Source organism: Phascolarctos cinereus, unplaced genomic scaffold (genome assembly GCF_003287225.1).
Source record: "Phascolarctos cinereus isolate Bilbo 61053 unplaced genomic scaffold, phaCin_HiC Scaffold_9;HRSCAF=440, whole genome shotgun sequence".
Lineage (NCBI taxonomy): Eukaryota > Metazoa > Chordata > Mammalia > Diprotodontia > Phascolarctidae > Phascolarctos > Phascolarctos cinereus.
The window spans coordinates 5,209,546-5,229,016 of NW_027556402.1; the positions used below are offsets into that span (position 1 = coordinate 5,209,546).

Sequence of the window (19,471 nt, forward strand, 5' to 3'; positions counted from 1 at the left end):
CAAAGAACTCCATCATACAAGAAGTTCAGGACCTTTGCTTATATTACTGCGAAATGAGATGCCCGTATTCGGCAAATCCATTGACAAGTAGCATCTCTCTTTCAGGAATGCTGGGAAAAAGAAATACTGGATAGGGAAGTTGAAGTTTGAGATAGGAGATAATTGGGCTTTTTTTACAAATGAAATTATTTGGCCCTTTCCATTAAAATATTGGCCATGTAGATCAATTACACCCTGCCCTTTTTTCCAGTTGGGATTGTCTTTCTAAGATATTTTAGAGGATGAATGGTTAGAAAGAAGAAATCTGAAGGGCACCAATGGGAAAAGTCACATTTCTACATCTTAACCGTTTTCCCCGAAGCTTGTAGCCAGTCCTAAACAGTGCTGTGGTCTGGGGAATGGCAGCCAGGAAGGATGACGGGGGCCATTTCACAACCAAATAACTAGCCATAGCACCCACTCCTGCTTCCTTCAGCTCCTAGGCTTTCTCGTTGAGGAAGTAGAAGATGTAAGAGGCATCTCTACTAAGGGAAGGAGCTCAGAGAGGGAATCCTTGAGTACCGTTGCACAGGAATGAAATCCACCTGCTCCAGAAAGAGACAAATGGAAGTCGAGTAACTGGGTGGCTCGATCCTCTAGCTGAAGCCACATGGCAGATTGAGTCCCTGGGTCCTCTGAGCTCTGTCAGACTAATAGAGATATTTTCCTATGAGGAGCAGTGTGCAGCAGCCGTGAAGAACAAGTTGGTTAATGGGGTGGATTGGTTCAATTATTATGTCTCTTCTTTTTCCACTTAGTTCCAACTCCTTGCCTGACTGTTGAAAAAGAATCACTTGGTCATTTGGTTTCATTCTTTAGGTCCTTGGAGTAGCTCCTTACATAAGAGTACAAAGATGTGTAAAGTCAGGCATTGGCATCCAGTGGAAAATGAAGCTATCAAAAATCGCACACATCCTTCTGCTCAGGCATCTAAGAGTTACAGTGAGTGAACAGAGGAAGGTCTGATGGCCTCTGATGCTTTCTAGCTTCCTGGACAAGCCACTTGACTTCTGTCTTTCTCAGATCCCTCAGCTGGAATATGGAGGTGATAATAGCACCTACCTCCCAGGATTGTCATGACGGTAAAATGAGATTGTATTTGTAAAGCCACTTGGGAACTTTAACGTTGCCCACCTTGACAGATCTTTCAAGAGACAACCGGATCCCTCCTTGGGATCTCCTTGGTTTTCAGAGAAAAAAGAATTATCAGATTAATTTTATCAGAGGTCTCTAATTTCCTGAAGGGAAAGTTGCTGTTGGTGACAGGCTGTTCTGTAGACAAAGTCAAGTGCCTCCCTTCTTCATGAAGGTTTGGCAGCTTAGTGACTGCTTCGTGATCTTCTCTCATAGTACATTTGTGTTTTCACTTTGCCCAATGCCCGTGCCTTCCTGCCCACTCCACTCTAATGAGATTTGGGAGGAGAGTGGCTATCACAAATGTCCTGCCGTGAAACAGTCAAGGGCTTCTTGAAAAAGAGAGGCCTCAAGTGTGAGGAAATTCTAACAGTCTTTGAGTAACTGAAGGACTGCATGGAGAAGAGGGCCCCAGAGGGCAGACCTAGATGCTTTGGGTAGCAGTTGTAGTGAAGCCAGTTCAGGCGTGTCAGGAAAAACGGAATAAAACTTAAAGCTGGCCCAGAGTGCAATGGGCTACCTTGGGAGGTAATGGTTTCCCTCTCTTTAGAAGGATGATAATGCAACCTGGGTGTCCACTGCTGCTGATCTGTCACTGAAGCCAGTTCCAGGGCATAGAGTCTGGGAAAGTCGTCCTTTTGGTTCAGGGCCAATGTACACATCTATACTGTGCTAGTAAGGGCACTCCCTTTCTATGGTTCTGGTTTGTGGAAACAAAACCTGGGCCACAGTCAAAATTACAAGACTACTAATGTGTACGCCTGGATGCCTCCAGTTTGTTGTAGGCATGTCCAGAGTGGTGACATGGGAACTCCAATTAGAGAATTGGGCCTAAATATAAGATTTCTCCTCTATTCTTTAGTGATATAGAATCTTATATTAAGGCTTTTAAAGTTCTAGTGATTCAAACCTTCTCCAGCTTCAGAATGGGGATTGGACTGTGCAGCCAGAGACTTGGGAGCAAGGAGCCCCTGGGAACTGTAGGAAAATAGGAGCCTTGAACAGAGCAACATGTCAGGCCAGTGCTTATTGTTCTTTTTGGCTTTTCCTCTATTTCCCCCCACCCCTGCCATTTACTAACAGTTTCATTTGGGGGCTGGGCTGGCCTGGGGCACACCTAGTTCTGCCCCAAGGTGGCCATTCTGCAAAGTGGAGAGTGCTTCAACAGCATCTTAGAAGGTTGGGTGGGAGCCACAAAGGCAGCGGGAAGACGTGACTGACGTCAGTCTTGTGTAATATGAAGTGATTTCTGCAGTTTGGAAAGGCCGGGGCCCATGTCTAATTTCCTCTGTGTAGGTTCAGATCCAGTTTTGCATATTGTGGTTTCTCCGAACAAGGCACCAAAAGGATTTTATCTAGAAACCACACATCACAACTCATTTCCTCCTGAGTAAGAGTACTTCCCTGGTATGCTGATCATCTGTGAGGCTGCAGGGTTGGCAGAAAGGAGCTGTGGTGGAAAGCAGGGGGAATTCAGGGGAAGGAGAGAAACACTGAGGGCAAGTAGAGAAAGATGGAGGCAGGGACAGACAAAGAGAAGGGGGAGGAAGAGAGAGGCAGACAGAGAGAAAAGAAGAGGAAGAGACGGGAGGGGAGGGAAGGAGATGGAGAGATGGAAGAGACCTTCCTTTCCATTACCCCACCCTATTCTCCATATCCCCAACATTTTGCACGGTGATCAGCATATATGGCACAGCCACTTGAGAACTGGACTTAAGAGTCAGGAAGCTCCGAGTTCAAATTCTGCCTCACACTTTCTAGCTGTGAGACTTTTGACATGTTACCCTCTGCCTGCCTCAGTTGCTTCATCTGTAAAATGAGGATAATAAGATCAGGATTGTTGTGAGGATAAAATAAGATATATGAAATACTTTGTAAACTTTAAAATGCTATATAATGTTTGAAATGATGATGATGATGAAGAAGATGACTTAGCTATTGTCTTGATAAGCACATAATGAATGCTTGTTGACGTAAAGCAGTTCAATTTCCAACTTACCAATGTAATTATCTTCATTCCCTCTGGTAGGCAGACATGAGACAAACTGAAACATCTTAAATGAGACAAACTTTACCTCTGTGTTTCAGTTTCCCCATCTTTATACTAAGGCATGTTAAACTAGATAACCTCTAAGCCTCTTTCCAGCTCCAAATCCAAAGTCCTAAAATAAAAAAAAAAATCCAAAGTCCTTCTATTTTCCATCAGGTGCTTATTTCTAACATTTCCCAAAAGAAAATACTTTTAGAAAAAAGTAAACCTCTTGCTCTGCCCTTCGTATAGATAACAACAATGACTTTGGAGCAATCGTGTATCTGGCTCTCTCTCCTGTTAAAGATGTCTCTCAAGTGCAGGAAGGGAGGAGGTAGGCTCCTGAAGAGACAAGGACCAGTAACATTTCTGGATGACCCTCCCTGTCTTTTCATACATTGGCCCTGCTGCTTCTAAAAGGCTCTCTCTTCATCTGTGATCCCTCTTTGAATGCCCAGAGAGCCATACATATCTTTTGCTCCATTTCTCTCTGAAAAGGCTGTTTCATGGAATCCTATTGTGCTATAAGAAATGATGAGCAGGATAGTTTTGGAAAAACATGGGAAGGACTATGTGAACTGATGCAGAATGGAGTGAGCAGAACCAGGAGAGCATTGTATAAAGTAACAACAATATTATAATATGGTCAACTATGAAAGACTTAGCTACTCTGATCAATACAATGATTCATGCCGATTCCAAAGAATCCATGATGAAAGATGTGGTCCACCTCTGGAGAGAGAATTGATAAACTCTGAGTGCAAACTGAAGCATAATTTCCCTCACTTCATTTTTCTTGCTTTTTTTGTGCCATGGCTAATGCATCTTTTGCCTGATTTCACGTATATAATAAATATCATTGTTTGCCTTCTCAATGACAGGGGGAGGAGCTGGAGAGAAAGAATTTAGAAATTCAATTAAAAAAGCTAAAAATAGAATTAGAAAAAAATTGAAATCAAGTAATGGATGTTTAATAAATGATCCCTCAGATGTTATGGGTCCTGAGATTTAATGTTTGGCCCTCAGTGAACCCCTTTGTAACCCAATCCAATTGATTTTAATTAAGAAAGTATTTTTCAGGTGCCTACTATATGTCAGGCATGGTACTAGGATGGGTTACAAAGACAACTTTGGCATTCAGCTTCCCATCTAACGTACAAATGGCTTGAGGCTAGGGCCCATGCCCCTCTTATCCCACACTGTGCCTAGCATAGTTACTTGATAAATATTTGTTGGTCTCATGAATGGTGTAAATAATTGGTCTCAACATATTTTCTTTGGTCTTTGGGAATGTGGTCATTTGTAAAGCAAACAAACAAAGATGGACTTCGTTTGGGGATGCAATGGAGAGCCATTGGTGGTCCTATGAGACAGAAGATTAAGGGCAAAATATGAACCAGAGATCCGCAATGAGATGCAGAGTTTGAAGAGTCCTCAGAGATTGTCTCCAATCCCTTTATTTTATAGAGGAGAAAGCAGAGCCTGAAGAGAAGAATTAATTGGGACTCATTGGGCTAGAACTCTTTGATCTGAAAAGGACATTAAGGAAAACCTAGGCCTTCACCTGAGAGAGTTGGAAACTCAGGATGAAAAGATCAGCCATAAGTATGGAGTTGTAAGATGCCCTAGGGACCACCTCATCCAGTTCCTTCCCCATTGTTCAGTCATTTCATTCATGTCTGATTCTTGGTGACCACATTTGGGATTTTTTTGGCAAAGATACTGAAGTGGTTTGCCATTTCCTTCTCCAGCTCATTTTATAGGTGAGAAAACTGAAGCAAACAGGGTTAAGTGACTTGCCCAGGATCACACAGATAGGCCAGATTTGAACTCAGGCAGATGTGTCTTCCTGACTCCAGGCCCTGTGCTCTGTCTGCTGTGTTACATGGACCCCGTGGAGTAGCCTGCTGAGGCCTATGAACTCCTTCTAAGAATCGTGATGTTAAATGCATAAGATAAATTACAAAGAAAACCAATTATATTGAAATACAATTGTAATTTTTTTTCAGCCAAAAACAAGGTTTATTAAAGATCCGCCATGTTAGCCAGACTCTTAAGGAATGTAAGCATCTGTGAGCTATTGGCTAGATTGTAAAAATCTGAGGCTAGAACAATTGTATTTTTTAAAAGGTCATTAGTTCCCAGGTTAAGAATTCCTGCTGACAGTTTACATTGTCAGTTTGATTTCAAAGGGTTTTTGTTACCTTTACCCCCATTGCTCTTTCTCCTCCTGTGTCCCGTGTGGCAGGTAGGCTGGGTCTTACTATGCCCATTTGACAGCTACAGGAAGAGAGGCTCAGAGAGTGATCTGTCTCCAGTCCCTCAGCTAGTCGAGAGAGAGGAGCCAGGACTGTGCAGAGAGTGGGCACGTTTGGCAGCCTGGTGTGAGGACTTGCTTCTTGTCGTCTACCAGAGCATCTTCACCTGTGGGGAGAAGCATTCTGCTTAGAGAATGCATTCGCTTCATGCTCCATGTGGGGAAGGCTTCTGGTTGGGCTATTGAACTGGAAGGGTCCCTTCTGCCCCTCCTTCCTCCTTGGAGATTAGTGATGTTAAGGTCTGGTGACCATGTCGGCTGCTATAATTACCAGTATGGACTCAGGGAGCCCCAAGCCTGCCACAGCTGTCTTTTCTCCTCTCATCAGCTCTTCCTTTTGGGAAGAAGTCAAGGATTCTTCTTTTCATTTCCATGCTCCTGCCTGCCAAGCTGTATGCCAGCAGATAGAGCATTCTTTCTTCTGTGGCTTTAAGCCTGGCACTGTACTTCCTGTCCTCTGGAGGCCTGATCATTCTTCTGTCATTCTGGGCACCCGAAGTCCTGCTGGCATCTGCAGAAACCAGGCAGCAGACAGAGCTGAGGCTCCTCTGTTGGGCTGGAAAGTTCTTGCTGTAGAGCCACAGGAGAAGGGAGCTCACCCGTATCCTCCACGAATTTCCCCAGTGGTCCTCCCCCTCATCCTTGGTGACTGATTCTGGAGACTCCGTAACCCAAGGAAGCAGAGCAGTTGGGTAATACTCTCTCTATTAAGAGACACCCGAGAGCAGGACAACATGCATTTCCCTGTGTCGGAACACATAGCCACCACAGATCTTGAAGGTAAGCTACCAAGAAAGATTGGGGCAATTGTGTAGGGACAGTGCATAGCTTGTGCATAGAAATATAAAACTAGTCAATTCAGACTAAAGTGTCATAAGCTACTATTTCAGTAACTTTTCCTCACATCCATTCAGTTGCATTCGATAAGTGATCATGAGCCATGTGGATGAGAATCCATGCTCCTCAGGACAGTCCAAGTTCTTGGACCCAGGGACCCAGAAGCATTGCAAGAGTGGCCACTGCCCATTGTCACAGGGTTCCAATGCCTGATTCCCTGGGGCTCCGGCTGGGGAATGGCTCTGCTCCAGCACAGCTGTCTGCTGTACTGATAAGGCAAGGGCTCTTGAAAACAAACACACCAAAAGCCAGAGCTTTGGCAGGAATTGTTTTTTTGAGCTGTGTTTAGTAGAAATGTCCAGAAACTGGGAGTAGCTTTGGAGGTCTTCAGTCACTGTAGGAGACAGCTTTTGGCTGTGAAAGAAAGAAGCTTAATTTCTCTAATCTGCAAATTAGGCTGGGCTGGGAGGTTTAAAATAGTGGATTTGTTCTCAAAGACAAGTGCAAACTTATTGCACGTAGAAGATCCTTGATTTTCTCCAACCTTCTCTTTTTAAGCACAGTCTAACCCAAATCAGAACATTTCTTTTAAGCGTCTTTTCACTTGAGTGACCTGGAAGAATCAGAGAGTCAATCATTGCATACTTCAGATTTTGTTAATGTTTCCAGTATGTTTAAGGTTTTCTACTTTAACCTTTAAGCAGAGCAGAGAGTTGAAAATGTTAACACCATTGCAGCTGATGCAGTCAGGCTGGCTCTATACATTCATGATTCTGTTTGGAATTGACATGGTGAGGGGCAGCTAGGTGGTGCAGTGGATAGAGCACCAGCCTGAAGTCGGGAGGACCTGAGTTCAAATCCGACCTCAGACCAACATTTGATACTTAATTAGCTGTGTGACCCTGGACAAGTCACTTAACCCCAATTGCCTATAAAACAAAAACAAAAAATGGGGCAGCTAGATGGTGCAGTGGATAGAGCACCGGCCCTGCAGTCAGGAGGACCTGAGTTCAAATGTGGCCTCAGACCAAACACCTGACACTGTGGGACTCTAGGCAAGTCACTTAACCCCAATTGCCTAATAAAAAAAAAAAAGAATTAACATGGTGGGTCTTCTAGCAGGGGCTCAGACATTCATGATCATCATAATCATAGCTGATATTTAAAGATCACTCACAGGTTCCCAAGTATATTAAGCTCATTGTCTCATTTGACCATCACAGAAACCCTGTGAGGTGGGTATTAAGGATACCATTCTCCCCATTTTCCAGATGAGGGAGCTCCTTCTCCCAGAGGTTAAGTAACTTGCCCAGAGTCACAGAGCTTGTCAGTATCAAGGGTGAAATATAAACCTGTGGTCTGGCTGCCTCAGTCCACTAGTCTATTCTTCATTATGCTCTTTCATTGTTGTTGTCATCTTTCAGGCATTTCTGACTCTTTAGGACCCCACTTGGGGTTTTCTGGGCAGAGATGCTATAGTGGTTTGCTATTTCCTTCTCCAGCTCGTTTTACAGATGAGGAAATGGAGGTAAACAGGGATGGTGACTTGTCCAGAGTCACCAGCTAGTAAGTGTCTGAGGCCAGATTTGAACTTCAGTCCAGCACTCTATCCACTATTGCGCCATCTAGCTGCCCCCCATTATACCACATTTCCTCTCAAATGTGCAGTAGTTCTCCTTCCAAAAAGCAGAACAAGATAAAGTATTTCTCTCCTTACTTAAAAGCAAAAGAGAGTAAGACATTTAGTCATAGTCATATCACAGCAACAACAGGCTTGGTAGCTCACGGTCCAATGTTGAAGTTGTAAGTCCAATGGCAGCAGGCCCATAGAGTGGGATGCTTCCCAGAGCACAGATGAGTTCAATGCCTAGCCAAGATTTAATCAGTTCTCAATAAACATGATTGAATGAGTGAATGAATGAATCAATGAATGGAAGTGCTACAAAGAAGTAAATGTCCGCTGTTTGTCTGTACTCACCTTATGCTGTCCACGGTATGGAGGGATCCAAGAAGCTTATTCTAAGCATGTGGACCCAGTGTAGTGTGCGTTTCTTGGTTCATTTCCACCCAGAGCCATTGCAATGTCATCTCACTGTCAACCCAAATCCTGGTCTAAAACTTAGAGTTTATGAGTTTTCACCCACTCTGGTAATGATGGTCCCTGGGATTCTACAGTAACCTGTGATATAGGTTTTTTCCACAGTTGTATTTGACCTCCAGGAATGTAGCCCCACTGTGCACTCAGATCCTTATAGATACCTAAGATATTCAGTAGCACCCCATATCCATGCAAGTGACCTTCTTCCCTTCCTCTGCCCTGGTCCATCTTCCACAGTCACTATTCCCCCGCCTCCAACTCCCCACCCATATCTAATCATTTTCACATTATACTTTGGGTCCAAACTCAAGTAGAATCTCCACCCAATTTTGAATGGCAGTGATGTATAAGCTACAGATAGGTAAAGTATTTATTAGACAAATAAGCATTTATTAAGCGCTTACTATGTGCCAGGCACCATATTATATACATCAGTCTTCCTTAAATGCTTCCTGGCAAATAAGCAGTTCCCTGTCACTTACTAGACCCTGTTTATTCCAGGTATTCCTTTCCCATGATGTCCTACCTATATGCCTGTCCCCCTCCCTCACCCCACCACCTGAGAGCAGCTATTCCTGTCTATTTTTTTCTTATATGTAGAATGGGCTTAGGCTCCTAATTCCACCATGATACAGACCTATATCCTATAACGAGGCAAGCCAGTAGGTCAAGGGAGATGCCGTTAGTCAAATCCATTCCCATGTACAACTGAATTTTTCCCAGTCTTACGATAAGCTCCAAACATACCAAGTAAAGCTGTCTTAACATTTTTTAGACAGGCAGGAAACATAATGAAAATAATAAAGTAAGGCACTATGGCGGTATGAGCCTTGGGTTCGGAATTGGCAGACCTGGGTCAGAAGTGCAAGTTTGCCATTTGGTGGCTGATCAAATGGTAAACATTCAGTACTCAAATGGAGTGAGGCACTCTTAAATCATTGAGCAGTTAACAAAAGAAAGTCTACTGAGTCCTAGCCTGGAAAGGATACTGCATAAGGATATATCATCGATCCAGTTGAACCTGGCTCTCCTGCTTCTGTGTTGATTATATAAGTATCCCGAGCAAAGGGGAAGAGGTTCTGACATCTCAGCCACGGACATGTGTCTTTGGTCCTCCAGGAATCTGTCTGTGGTTTGAGCATTAGTCCCATGGTCCGATTCGATTTTGAGGATGGTTTAAGTACCTTCCCCTCCCCCCCAAAAATCAAAAAACTAACCTAACCTTTTGTTGGGTATGGAAAATCAGGCCCTGTCTGATCAGGCAAGGCCATTTGAGACATTGTTCCTGCCACACCTGTGATCCTGGGCAAATAAATCACTTCATGCATCTAGGCCTCAGTTTCCCATTCTGAAAAGCTGGTGCATAAACTAGATCAGGGGTTCTTAATCTGTTCTCATGTCATGGACTTCTTTGACAGGCTTAGGGACTCCTCAGAATGTTTTTAAATGTATAAAATAAAATACATAGAATAAAAAAGAACGTATTTTGAAAGACATTTTTTTAAAAATAAAAGTTCATGGACTTGTTAATAACCCCTGAACTATATTTCAAAGATCCCTTCCTATAATTTTATATTCTGAGTTTCCTATTCAATCCTATAAGCATTTATGAAGACTCTTTTGTGTGCAAGGCACTGTGCTAGACACTTGTCATGGAAAGACACATTTAATCTTAAAATATTTATCACTTGTCTCAAGGTAACACAGTTAGTTGATCAACCAGCATTTATGAAGTGCTACCTATGTGCCAGGCCCTGGAGACACACAAAAAACCTGAAGACAGTCTCTATTGTCAAGGAGCTTAGTCTTGGAGGGGGGACATTTAAACAAGTACATATATATGTATGCATGTGTGTATGTATATATGTGTGTGTGTGTGTGTGTGTGTTCATATATATAATATGAAGACTAGATTGGTAATAACCAAGCAAAGAAGGTATGAGCATTAAGGGGGATTGGAAGAAACTTTTTAGAGAAGTTGAGATTTTAGCTGAGACTTGAAGGGAACCAGGGAAGCAAAGAGGGGGAAATGAGGACCTCCCAAAGCGTGAGTGTCCTTGCCACAGAAATGAAGTTTCAGGGTGTGGAGGTAAAATGGAGAGCACGGTCATTATGTATTGAATAAGCTCAGTTTTCTTAATTGTCACCTAGAGTTTACTAATGAATGTCTTCTTGGGTTCCCTCTGGCATGTCCATAGTGATAGTTCTCCCTCAAAGACAGAGAATGTTTCCAAATGGAATTAAAAGAAGGAGGGAAACAAAGATTGTGTTGTCCAGGTCTATGATTTCCGGGTGATTTCGCTGTGTAGCTTGTATATTGGAGGCAGAGAAGGGATAATACCTGAAAAAAAATAGGCCTGATTAGGTTTTTCACTGCCAAACTGTAAGGAGTAGAAAGAATCATGGTGGAAATCTGAAAGGCCCATATGTCACCATCCCTAGCCAGGAGTGACCCACAGTGACAGTATGTCTCTGACCTTAGCAACTGGTTCTGAGTTCCTGGCATCATATAGTGCATCCCTGGCCTCAGTTGGAGGTTCAATGCTGCTTTCTGATTCTGGGATCAGCCTCCATGGTTCTTTAGCTGACATGCTGCTGGAGAAAGCTCTGGCTTTGTTTTCACCAAATGTTCCTCAGTTCACTGTCAGAGGTTCTGGGAACCCAGTCATAGTCTGAGCTCTCTCTGAAAGAAGGGAGTTACCCATCAGAGCTTCATAAGAAACTATATTCCACTAGGAATCAAATAAAGATAGTCTTATTTCAAAGGGTTAGATAAAGGACCCTTCATGGTCTTCCCATTAAAAAAAACATTCCTCTTTCTTGGCCAATATGATGCTATTCTTAAAATAGTTGGAAAGAACATGAAAAATAGGCCCAATGTGTCTCTTTCCTGCACACAGCTGGTCTGTATGATTTATACGGAGAATTTATTTTTGTACTCTGCTAAAACAAAGTTCGTTCAGAAAGAGACATACAGCACTTACTACCGAGCTATGAAAAGAATAGCTAAGCAACCTGCCATGCATGCTAAACTGCGTGGTTACTGGGCATTCAAATGCCTTTTTCTGGACCAAGAATGAATCACAAGGACTCATCCTATGTCTAAGGTTCCTTCCAGTTCCAAATCTATAATCTTATAACCCAATCATTTTTCATCAAAGGGAGCAAGTGCTAATGGAATGCAAACTGCATGGGGCAGGTTTTTTTTTTTTAATCCCATGGAAGAATATCCATCATTGCCTGTTATCAAATAGATGATTGAACCTGATACTTTCCCTTTCTAATATTTGGTAAGAATGAATAAACATGCAATTTGCAGCACTTACAGAGATGAATCTTGAGACAAGGAGATTATAACTGTGTGCATCATTACAGAAATATTATCTGTCCCAGGAGTTTACAGACCAAGCTGCACAAATCCCATCCCCACCCCATCCCCATTTCTGATATATACATTACAATATAAACAAGAAAAAGGAGAGTGAGGATTATCTCTTTCCTCCATGTCCTTTGCCATTTTTATTTCATGTTTTGTAGACATTTTTGGAGACTGAATTACTTTTGTAAGATACATGCAACAAGGCACAAAAAATAGACCATGGAACCATTTCCAAATGAATGTTGTAATGGGAATCTTGGTCTGCTTTGATATCCACAAATAATCCCCCACACACTCCACCACCTCCACATCTCAACCTTTCATTCCATTTTTCCTTTTCCATCAAAATCTTTATTCTATTTTAACCAATAGCAAAGTTTATTTTTCTCCCTTTCCTCCTCAGTTTGAGTAGAAAGGGTAAGAGGAGTAAAAATGGACCCAGAAATGACCTGAATGAAGAGAATTCAAGTCTTGGGTAATCTCAGGGATGACTATTCAACCTGTGAATCATGTGGCCTAGGCAGACAGAAAAATCTGAAGCCATACTCAAGCACAATTAGCAAGGCCAGTGTGGGAGAAGGAAGCCAGGTTAGAAGTCACATCCATTAATAAGTAGACCATGGAGTAAGAATTTTAAAAAAGGAAACAAGGAGAGAGATTGAAGGTAAAGAAAGAGACCAGAGGCTCTGAGAACTCAGAACAAGAGGGATAGACGGCATTTTCTGAGCACTATAAGGCTTACAACATGGTAGTGGTACATCCCCATTTACCAACTGAGGAGGAAACTTCAGAGAAGTCAAATTGATTAATCCTGATTATGCAATTTATTAATGATTGAGTTAAGCTTTGAGTTTGGGGTCCACACTTCTAGGCCAACTTTCTTTCTGTTATCTCCCTAGAACTGGTGTAGGAGGCAGGAAAGTAGAAAGCTAACAATTACAATAGTGGGTACACACTGGACAATTAGGGGTGTTTTCTTTTACTTTTAGTATGACATTTCTGAGATTAGTGAAGAATATCCTTAATGGATGGTATTAAGGTAGAGCGGATCAAGGGCTAGGTTTTGTGTTAGGCAGGTGGTTGTGGTTCAGTCATTTCAGTCATGTCTGACTCTTTGAGACCTCTTTTGGCATTTACTTGGCAATGATAATAGAGTGATCTGCTATTTCCTTCTGCAGATGATTTTACAGATGAGGAAATTGAGGCAAACAGGATTAAATGACTCACCCAGGGTGACACAGTGAGTAAGTATCTGAAGCCAGATTGGAACTCAAATCTTCCTGACTCTAGATGTGGTGTTCTAGTTGTGCCTGAGTTAGGAAGTCCTGGGTTCAAATTTCTCCTCTGATACTTGCTAGTTGTGTGACTATGGGCCCCCAGTCAATTAAGCTCTCTGAGCCCTGGTTTCCTCAGCTGGAATGGAGATCATGATAAGGCTTATACTACCTGCCTCATAGGGTCTTTGAGAAGCTCAAATGAGATAATCTGCAGAAGCACTTTGCAAATGGCATCATGTAAACGTGTCATGTAAACAGTAGGTTTTATACTTCAGTATAAATAGTACAATTGTTTTTGCTCCTAACTTCGTGGTCGCCATTGGTTCTCTATGCTGGATGGTCACATTGGGAATGGACTGGACTCCATATGTCCATCTGCTGCCCTCCCATTGAAGGGTTGGGCATGTCACTGCAACAGCTGCTCCTTAATCCACCACGCTGGCCCAGCATTCTGGAGTTGGACCAATGACAACCCTTAGCCAGCCAATCAAACCAACATTAATTAGTTAAATAAAACAAAACCATTAATTACTTGAAGCTTAGCGCATAGGCTTAGGGAATCACAGAACTGGAAGGGATCATTGTAAGTGTCCAGCCCAACCCCCTGCTATCTAGATATGGATGCCCTCTCCAAAGTTCTTGAGGAAATGACTCCCGTGAGGTTTGCTGTTTCACTGTTTTTCCATTTGGGAGCAGGCTTTTTGTTTGACAGAACTTTTTACTGATTCTTCAAGTTTTAACTTGATCCTATTTGTAAATCAGACACTGTTCATTCAACATGAGAAACAGATCCTTTCCTCTTCCTCTCTGATGTTAGCAAATCCTAGGCTCCAGTTCTGCTTCTAACAAATACTTCCAATCTGACCTTGGGCAAGTCATCAGATAATAATAACAATCAATCAGTAAACACTCATTCAACATCTGCCATGTGCCAGGCACTGTGCTAAGTACTAGGGATACAAAAAGAGGCAAGAGCCAATCCCTGCCCTCAAGGAGCTTACAGTCCAATAGGGGAGACAACATGTAAGCAAATATACATGAAGCAAGCTATACACAGGACAAATAGGAAGTAATTAACAGAGGGAAGGTGCTGGAATCAAGAGGGGTTGGAGAAGGCTTCCTCTAGAAGATGAAATTTTAGTGGGGACTTAAAGGAAACCAAGGAGGTCAGTAGTCAGGGCAGGAGAGGGAGAGCATTCCAGACATGGGGAGCAGCCCAAGAAAAGTGTCTGGAGCCAAGTCATAAAATGTCTGTTTGTGGAACACCAAGGAAGCCAGTGTCACCAACACATGATGGGGAGTAAGGTGTAAGGGCTAGGTCATGAAGAGATTTGAATCTCAAATGGGGCATTTTGCATTCGATCCTGGAGGCAATAGAGAGCCACTGGAATTTATTGTGTAGTTGGTTAACACCTTTGGACCCATGCTTTAGGAAAAATCACTTTCGTGGCTGAATGATGATTGGATTGGAGTGGGGAAAGGCTTGAGACAGGCAGACTCACTAGCAGCTATTGCAATAATCCAGGTGTGAGATGATGTGGATCTCTCCCAATGAGGAGCAGTCTCAGAGGAGAAAAGGGGGCATGTTGGAGAGGTGTGGTTAGTCATCAAGTTGGGTATGACAATGTTTGTCCCAGTTCTTCTGTTCTCATTAACTATACCAAGAAATTTTGTGCTTCCCTTTCTCATTACACAAGAAGACCAAGGAGGCACGAGATTTTTTTTAAGCTACTAATTTTCATTCCATAGAATTGAAACAAGAAGACTGATTGTAGTGAGGTTGAGGAAAGTGAGTTTTTCCCCCTCTTTTGTCTCCCATCCAGCCACCTCAACATCCACAGCTGGAACGAGCCATCTCGTCAAATGCGCTGAGAAGGATAAGACTTTCTGCGTGAATGGGGGAGAGTGCTTCATAGTGAAGGATCCATCAAACCCCTCCAGATACTCGTGCAAGTAAGATCCTGCTTCCCTCTTTTCAAGATTTCCTTCACAGCCCCTGCTGCTGAAGGAGCTTCCTTCTTTCCAGTGAATATTGTGTCTGGCAGTTGCTTGTGCCAGCTTGGTCATGTGGTTTAGAGGGACAGGCTTTGGGTAAATGTTCCTGCATCTGGTGGTCATTTCCCCAGTCCTTCTGGCCAAGCTGTGTGTGCTTATTTCTTCCCTTCTGGTTGGCACTTTGTGTTTACATGAGGATGAAGAGTCCCCAGAGGACCAAAGCATGAGACCGATGGTGCCATGCTTTTGTACAGTGTGTGAAGTAAGCTCAGTGCCACTGACCATGCTTCATCTCAGGCGATGTTTGTGACATGGCTAGAATACTGCTCTCCTGCCAAGGTGTATGTCACTAAGATAACATGCTCATTAGCCTTCAAATTTCCAAATTGGGTAACAATGATTTTGTAGAGAATTCAAATGAAAAGGTTGATCAATTTAAAGGTTGGTCATGCTGAGTGGCTACCTTTCAGAAGTCCATTGAGTACTGCCCATTTTATGTACTGTCAAAGGTTATTTACCAACCCCTTTTTATTAGCACTCCAATTATCTAAGAGGGATAATGAATGCCCTTTGTAAAAACATCCTCACACAAGGGATGGACATGTATCATTTACTCTTAACACTTCACCTATGAAAATGCAGAGATTTCATTGGGCCATGCACTTTTTAATTAAATGCTTGATTAGAGCCAACATGAAACACCAATATAGACAATTAAGCTCATTTAGCTGCTGTTTACATTTAATTTCATTTAATTCAGTGCCTATAGTATGATGTAGAATCACAAACTTGTAGACTCATTTGAGAAATAATTCTGGGCTACATTTGGAAACTTCAGTTCCTGTTTGGAATGCAGGATGACAGAGTCTACCCTCCTCCCCTCAGTAAATATTAGCTAATTAGAAGGATGTGGCTCAAGACAGGCAGTGCCTCAGGAAAGCAAAAGAAAATGTCTAGATATTTCACTGGTGTCACTTGAAGGACAATCATTTGTTAAAACTTAGGGAGAGGTATTGATCCAAATGGCTTAACATCAGGTATGTGCTGGGTGCCATTCCAAGTAGAAATTCCCATCTTAGCTTACAAATAAATAAATAAAAGAAGGGAAATAAAGAAACCCTGGGTCATTGCCCTAGAAATGGACCTTGGATGTGCACACGTCAGTCACTGAAGCCTTTACATTACATGTGGACAAAATGGTCTATGGGCCTCAGTTTCCCCATGTGCAAAATGAGGCACTGGGGATTACATGATCACCCAGGTCCCTTCCATCTCTACATGGTATAACTCTCTGCTAGTATCATTAGTCATTTCAGATGGGAAAAAAATCAACAAAAGTCAACAAACTCATTTCTCCATCACTCAATATCAACATCTAGGTGATGAGAGAATTCTGTTTCAGCACCTTTTCAAAGAAGGAAACTTATTTTGTTTGAATGGGAGTGGGGCTAGCCGAGCGAAGGAAAGGAAGGCAGAGACACTATTTACATAAAGGAGCATCAAATAATGAAATCAGTAATCAAAGTCATAATGTCTATAAAGTGCTTTGTAATCTTTAAAGTATCATATCAAACATACACATAGAGAGAAGTAGATGTTGCTATAGCTATAGAAAGATATAGAGACATGGACGGTAGGAAAATCAGAGGGTTGATAGTAAAGAGAATTAGGTTTTATCTTAGCCACTGCTTAGCTGTGTGACCTTGGAAAAATCTACACTAGCTTCCTCCTGGCAGTAGAATACCAGACTAAGAAGAAGACATTCCAGAGTTCTGGGGGTTCTAGGGTTCTTCCAGACCATGTGGGCTTTAGTTTTCTCAGCCATAAAACAAGGCAATCTAATCCTAGCAGGCTCTGATATGCATAAACACGGGCACAGCCCAGAGTCAGGAAGACCTGAGTTCCAGCCTCAGATCCTGTTCTATCTCCTCCTCCTCCTCCTCCCCCTCCTCCTCCTCCTCCTCCTCCTTCTCCCCCTCCTCCTCCTCTAAAATGAAGGAAGCATAGAGAAAGATGTTTAGAAACTTACATGCATTCTGGTGGTATTGAACAATAGGCCAAAAGACAGATATGCTCAGCTCTGCTCACAGCATGCCTCTGTCTAGGTAGATCCTGTGAAGGAAGAGCTAGTTCAGGTGACTTGCCCTATGTCAAGCCATGTCTTAGAAACAGATTCTGGGGCATTCTCTGAGTCTGTGACATCTGGGCATCTCCTATGGTTACCAATGGGCCATATTTAGTTCAAAGTCAGAGACCCTGCCCTGTAATGATGCTCCAAAGTCTTGCCTTGACAGAACACTCACAGGATTTTGACCTCTACTTAAACCCTGGGAAGGGGCAGCTAGGTGGCACAGAGGATAGAACCCTGGCCCTGGAGTCAGGAGAACCTGAATTCAAATGCAGCCTCAGACTCTTATTAGCTTTGTGACTCTGGCTGCATCATTTAACCCTGCTTGCCTCAATTTCCTCATCTCTAAATGAGTTGGAGAAGGAAATGGCAAACCGCTCCAGTGACCCCCAATGGGGTCATGAAGAGTTCAGGCTTGACTAAACAAAAACAAAACACCTTGGAGGTCATCTGGGCCAGATCCCCTCCTTTGACAATAAGAATACAGGAGCCAGGAACCTGTCCAAGGTTGCCCAGCCTGTTGGCCTTCCTTCCCATGTTTGCCTGAAATGCAAAACAAATGCCTCCTTAGGAGCTCAGCTAGCTTGTGGTGCTGGGCGGCTTTCCTTTTCCAACAGAAGAGGGTGCCTTTGATGGTGTTGCAGGCTCTTGGGGGAAACAGTGGCCTTATATTTGGGAGATGCCTGGGTTCCAATGCCAGTTCTCTCTCTGTCTCCTCAGTTGCCTCACTTACAAATGTGACTAATCATAATTGCATCTCTCCTCCCAAGACTGTCATAAGACTGTGAACTCAGAATGGCTACAGAAACACAGCCTCTCATTTGTATTCTAATTCCTGTGCTAATTATGGGCTTTTCAAAATGTGATCTTAATACCCTGCCTTCTACATCATGCAGATCAGAGGCCATATTTTACAATGATATGTTTTTCACCAGACCACTTAGAGGGGAAAAAAGAAAACATAAACTTCAGCACTTGCTGAACATATTTCTGCTTTGTTAGTGAATTCATATTTTCCATATGGCCCATCTGTCAGAGGTACTGACCACATCAGTAGAAAGCAGCTTTGCTCCTGACTGAAGGTGGGCCTGTGAAACACCAAGCTGGGTCATTGTTCAGGACTTCTCTCTGGTTCCCCTCAGCCTCAGGTGTCTGGGGGGGGGCAGGTGGACGACTGGCGTGGCCAGCACTGGGACAGACCACCATGGTGTGTTGGCCCGGATCCAGGGTTGCATGGGGATTTACCAGGTTAAAAAAAACAACAGTGAAAATTACTCTGGAGACAGATTTTTGGGTTGAAGGAGAACCCTGACAATTCTCATCCCTTTGGTGCAATTTTTTTTCTGTATTAATTGAGTGAATTCTCCAGATCATCTAAAGGCAGCAAAAGGCATTGGCTTTCATGAGCCAGTAGCCCTCACCTAACTTCCTTTAAGGTTCTCTGGGTGATGTCCTTACAGCCCAGACCAGGGGAGTTCAAGAACCGTCATCAGATTTGTAACTAGGCTTTCTTGTGCCCAAGGGGAAAACCTTAAAGTGTTCCTGGGGCGCCACAGCCCACCTGCTGACAGCTTAGCTTTGTGTTTAAACTAATATTCTGGCTGCCCAAGTGCTCCTTACTTGTCATTTCTATGCTACTTGCATTTTGCAAGTGTTGTTAACACCCTGGAAGCTCAGTGCTAAATGTAGCACCTCTGAAGCTCAGTGCCTGGCTAAAGCCCTGGTGACCCTGCCCTTGGTACAGCTGACCAAAGAAAACTGAAGCTTAGAAAAGATTATCCAAGGCTCTGGACATTAAGTAGTAGAGCCAGCTCCTGACCCGGAGGAAGGAACTGCCATACATCTCATAAATAGCAAGCAGTGAAGCCATGAACAGCACAGGATAGGGTTCACTGGTCCTAGAGTCAAGAAGACTTGAGTTCAAATCCAGCCTCAGACCCTTCCCATCTTAGTACAAAGCCTAGCAGATGGAAACCCTTAATCAATTCTTATTGACTCTTTACCTGACTCACAGACTGAGTAGACTCCTTATGAAAGCCCCATTCCGTGCTGAGATGGACAGAGAAGGGGGAAAGAAAAAAGAAAACAAAGAGAAACCACTTAATCTTCATCTCCTCACCTGCAAAATGGGGATAATAACTGTACCCAACTCCCAAGATTGTTGTGAGGAGCCAATGAAGTAATATGTGTGCAACACTCAGCACCGTGTCTGCCACATAGGAAGCCTTAATAAGTGAA

The 19,471-nt window shown here is 43.0% G+C and overlaps 1 protein-coding gene across 5 annotated transcripts in view; it reads left to right on the plus strand.

The window, feature by feature from the left end:
- NRG1 (neuregulin 1) overlaps positions 1-19,471 on the plus strand; it is a 224,298-nt gene that overhangs the window by 161,052 nt on the left and 43,775 nt on the right. For 4 of the 5 annotated variants that reach the window (XM_078148157.1, XM_078148158.1, XM_021008321.2 and 1 more), the window contains one exon: positions 14,934-15,063. In XM_078148157.1, coding sequence (XP_078004283.1) covers positions 14,934-15,063 — 130 coding nt within the window. Of the gene's footprint in view, positions 1-5,388; positions 6,300-14,933; positions 15,064-19,471 lie in introns of those variants that run through there. The other variant, XM_078148159.1, reaches the window with a different exon arrangement.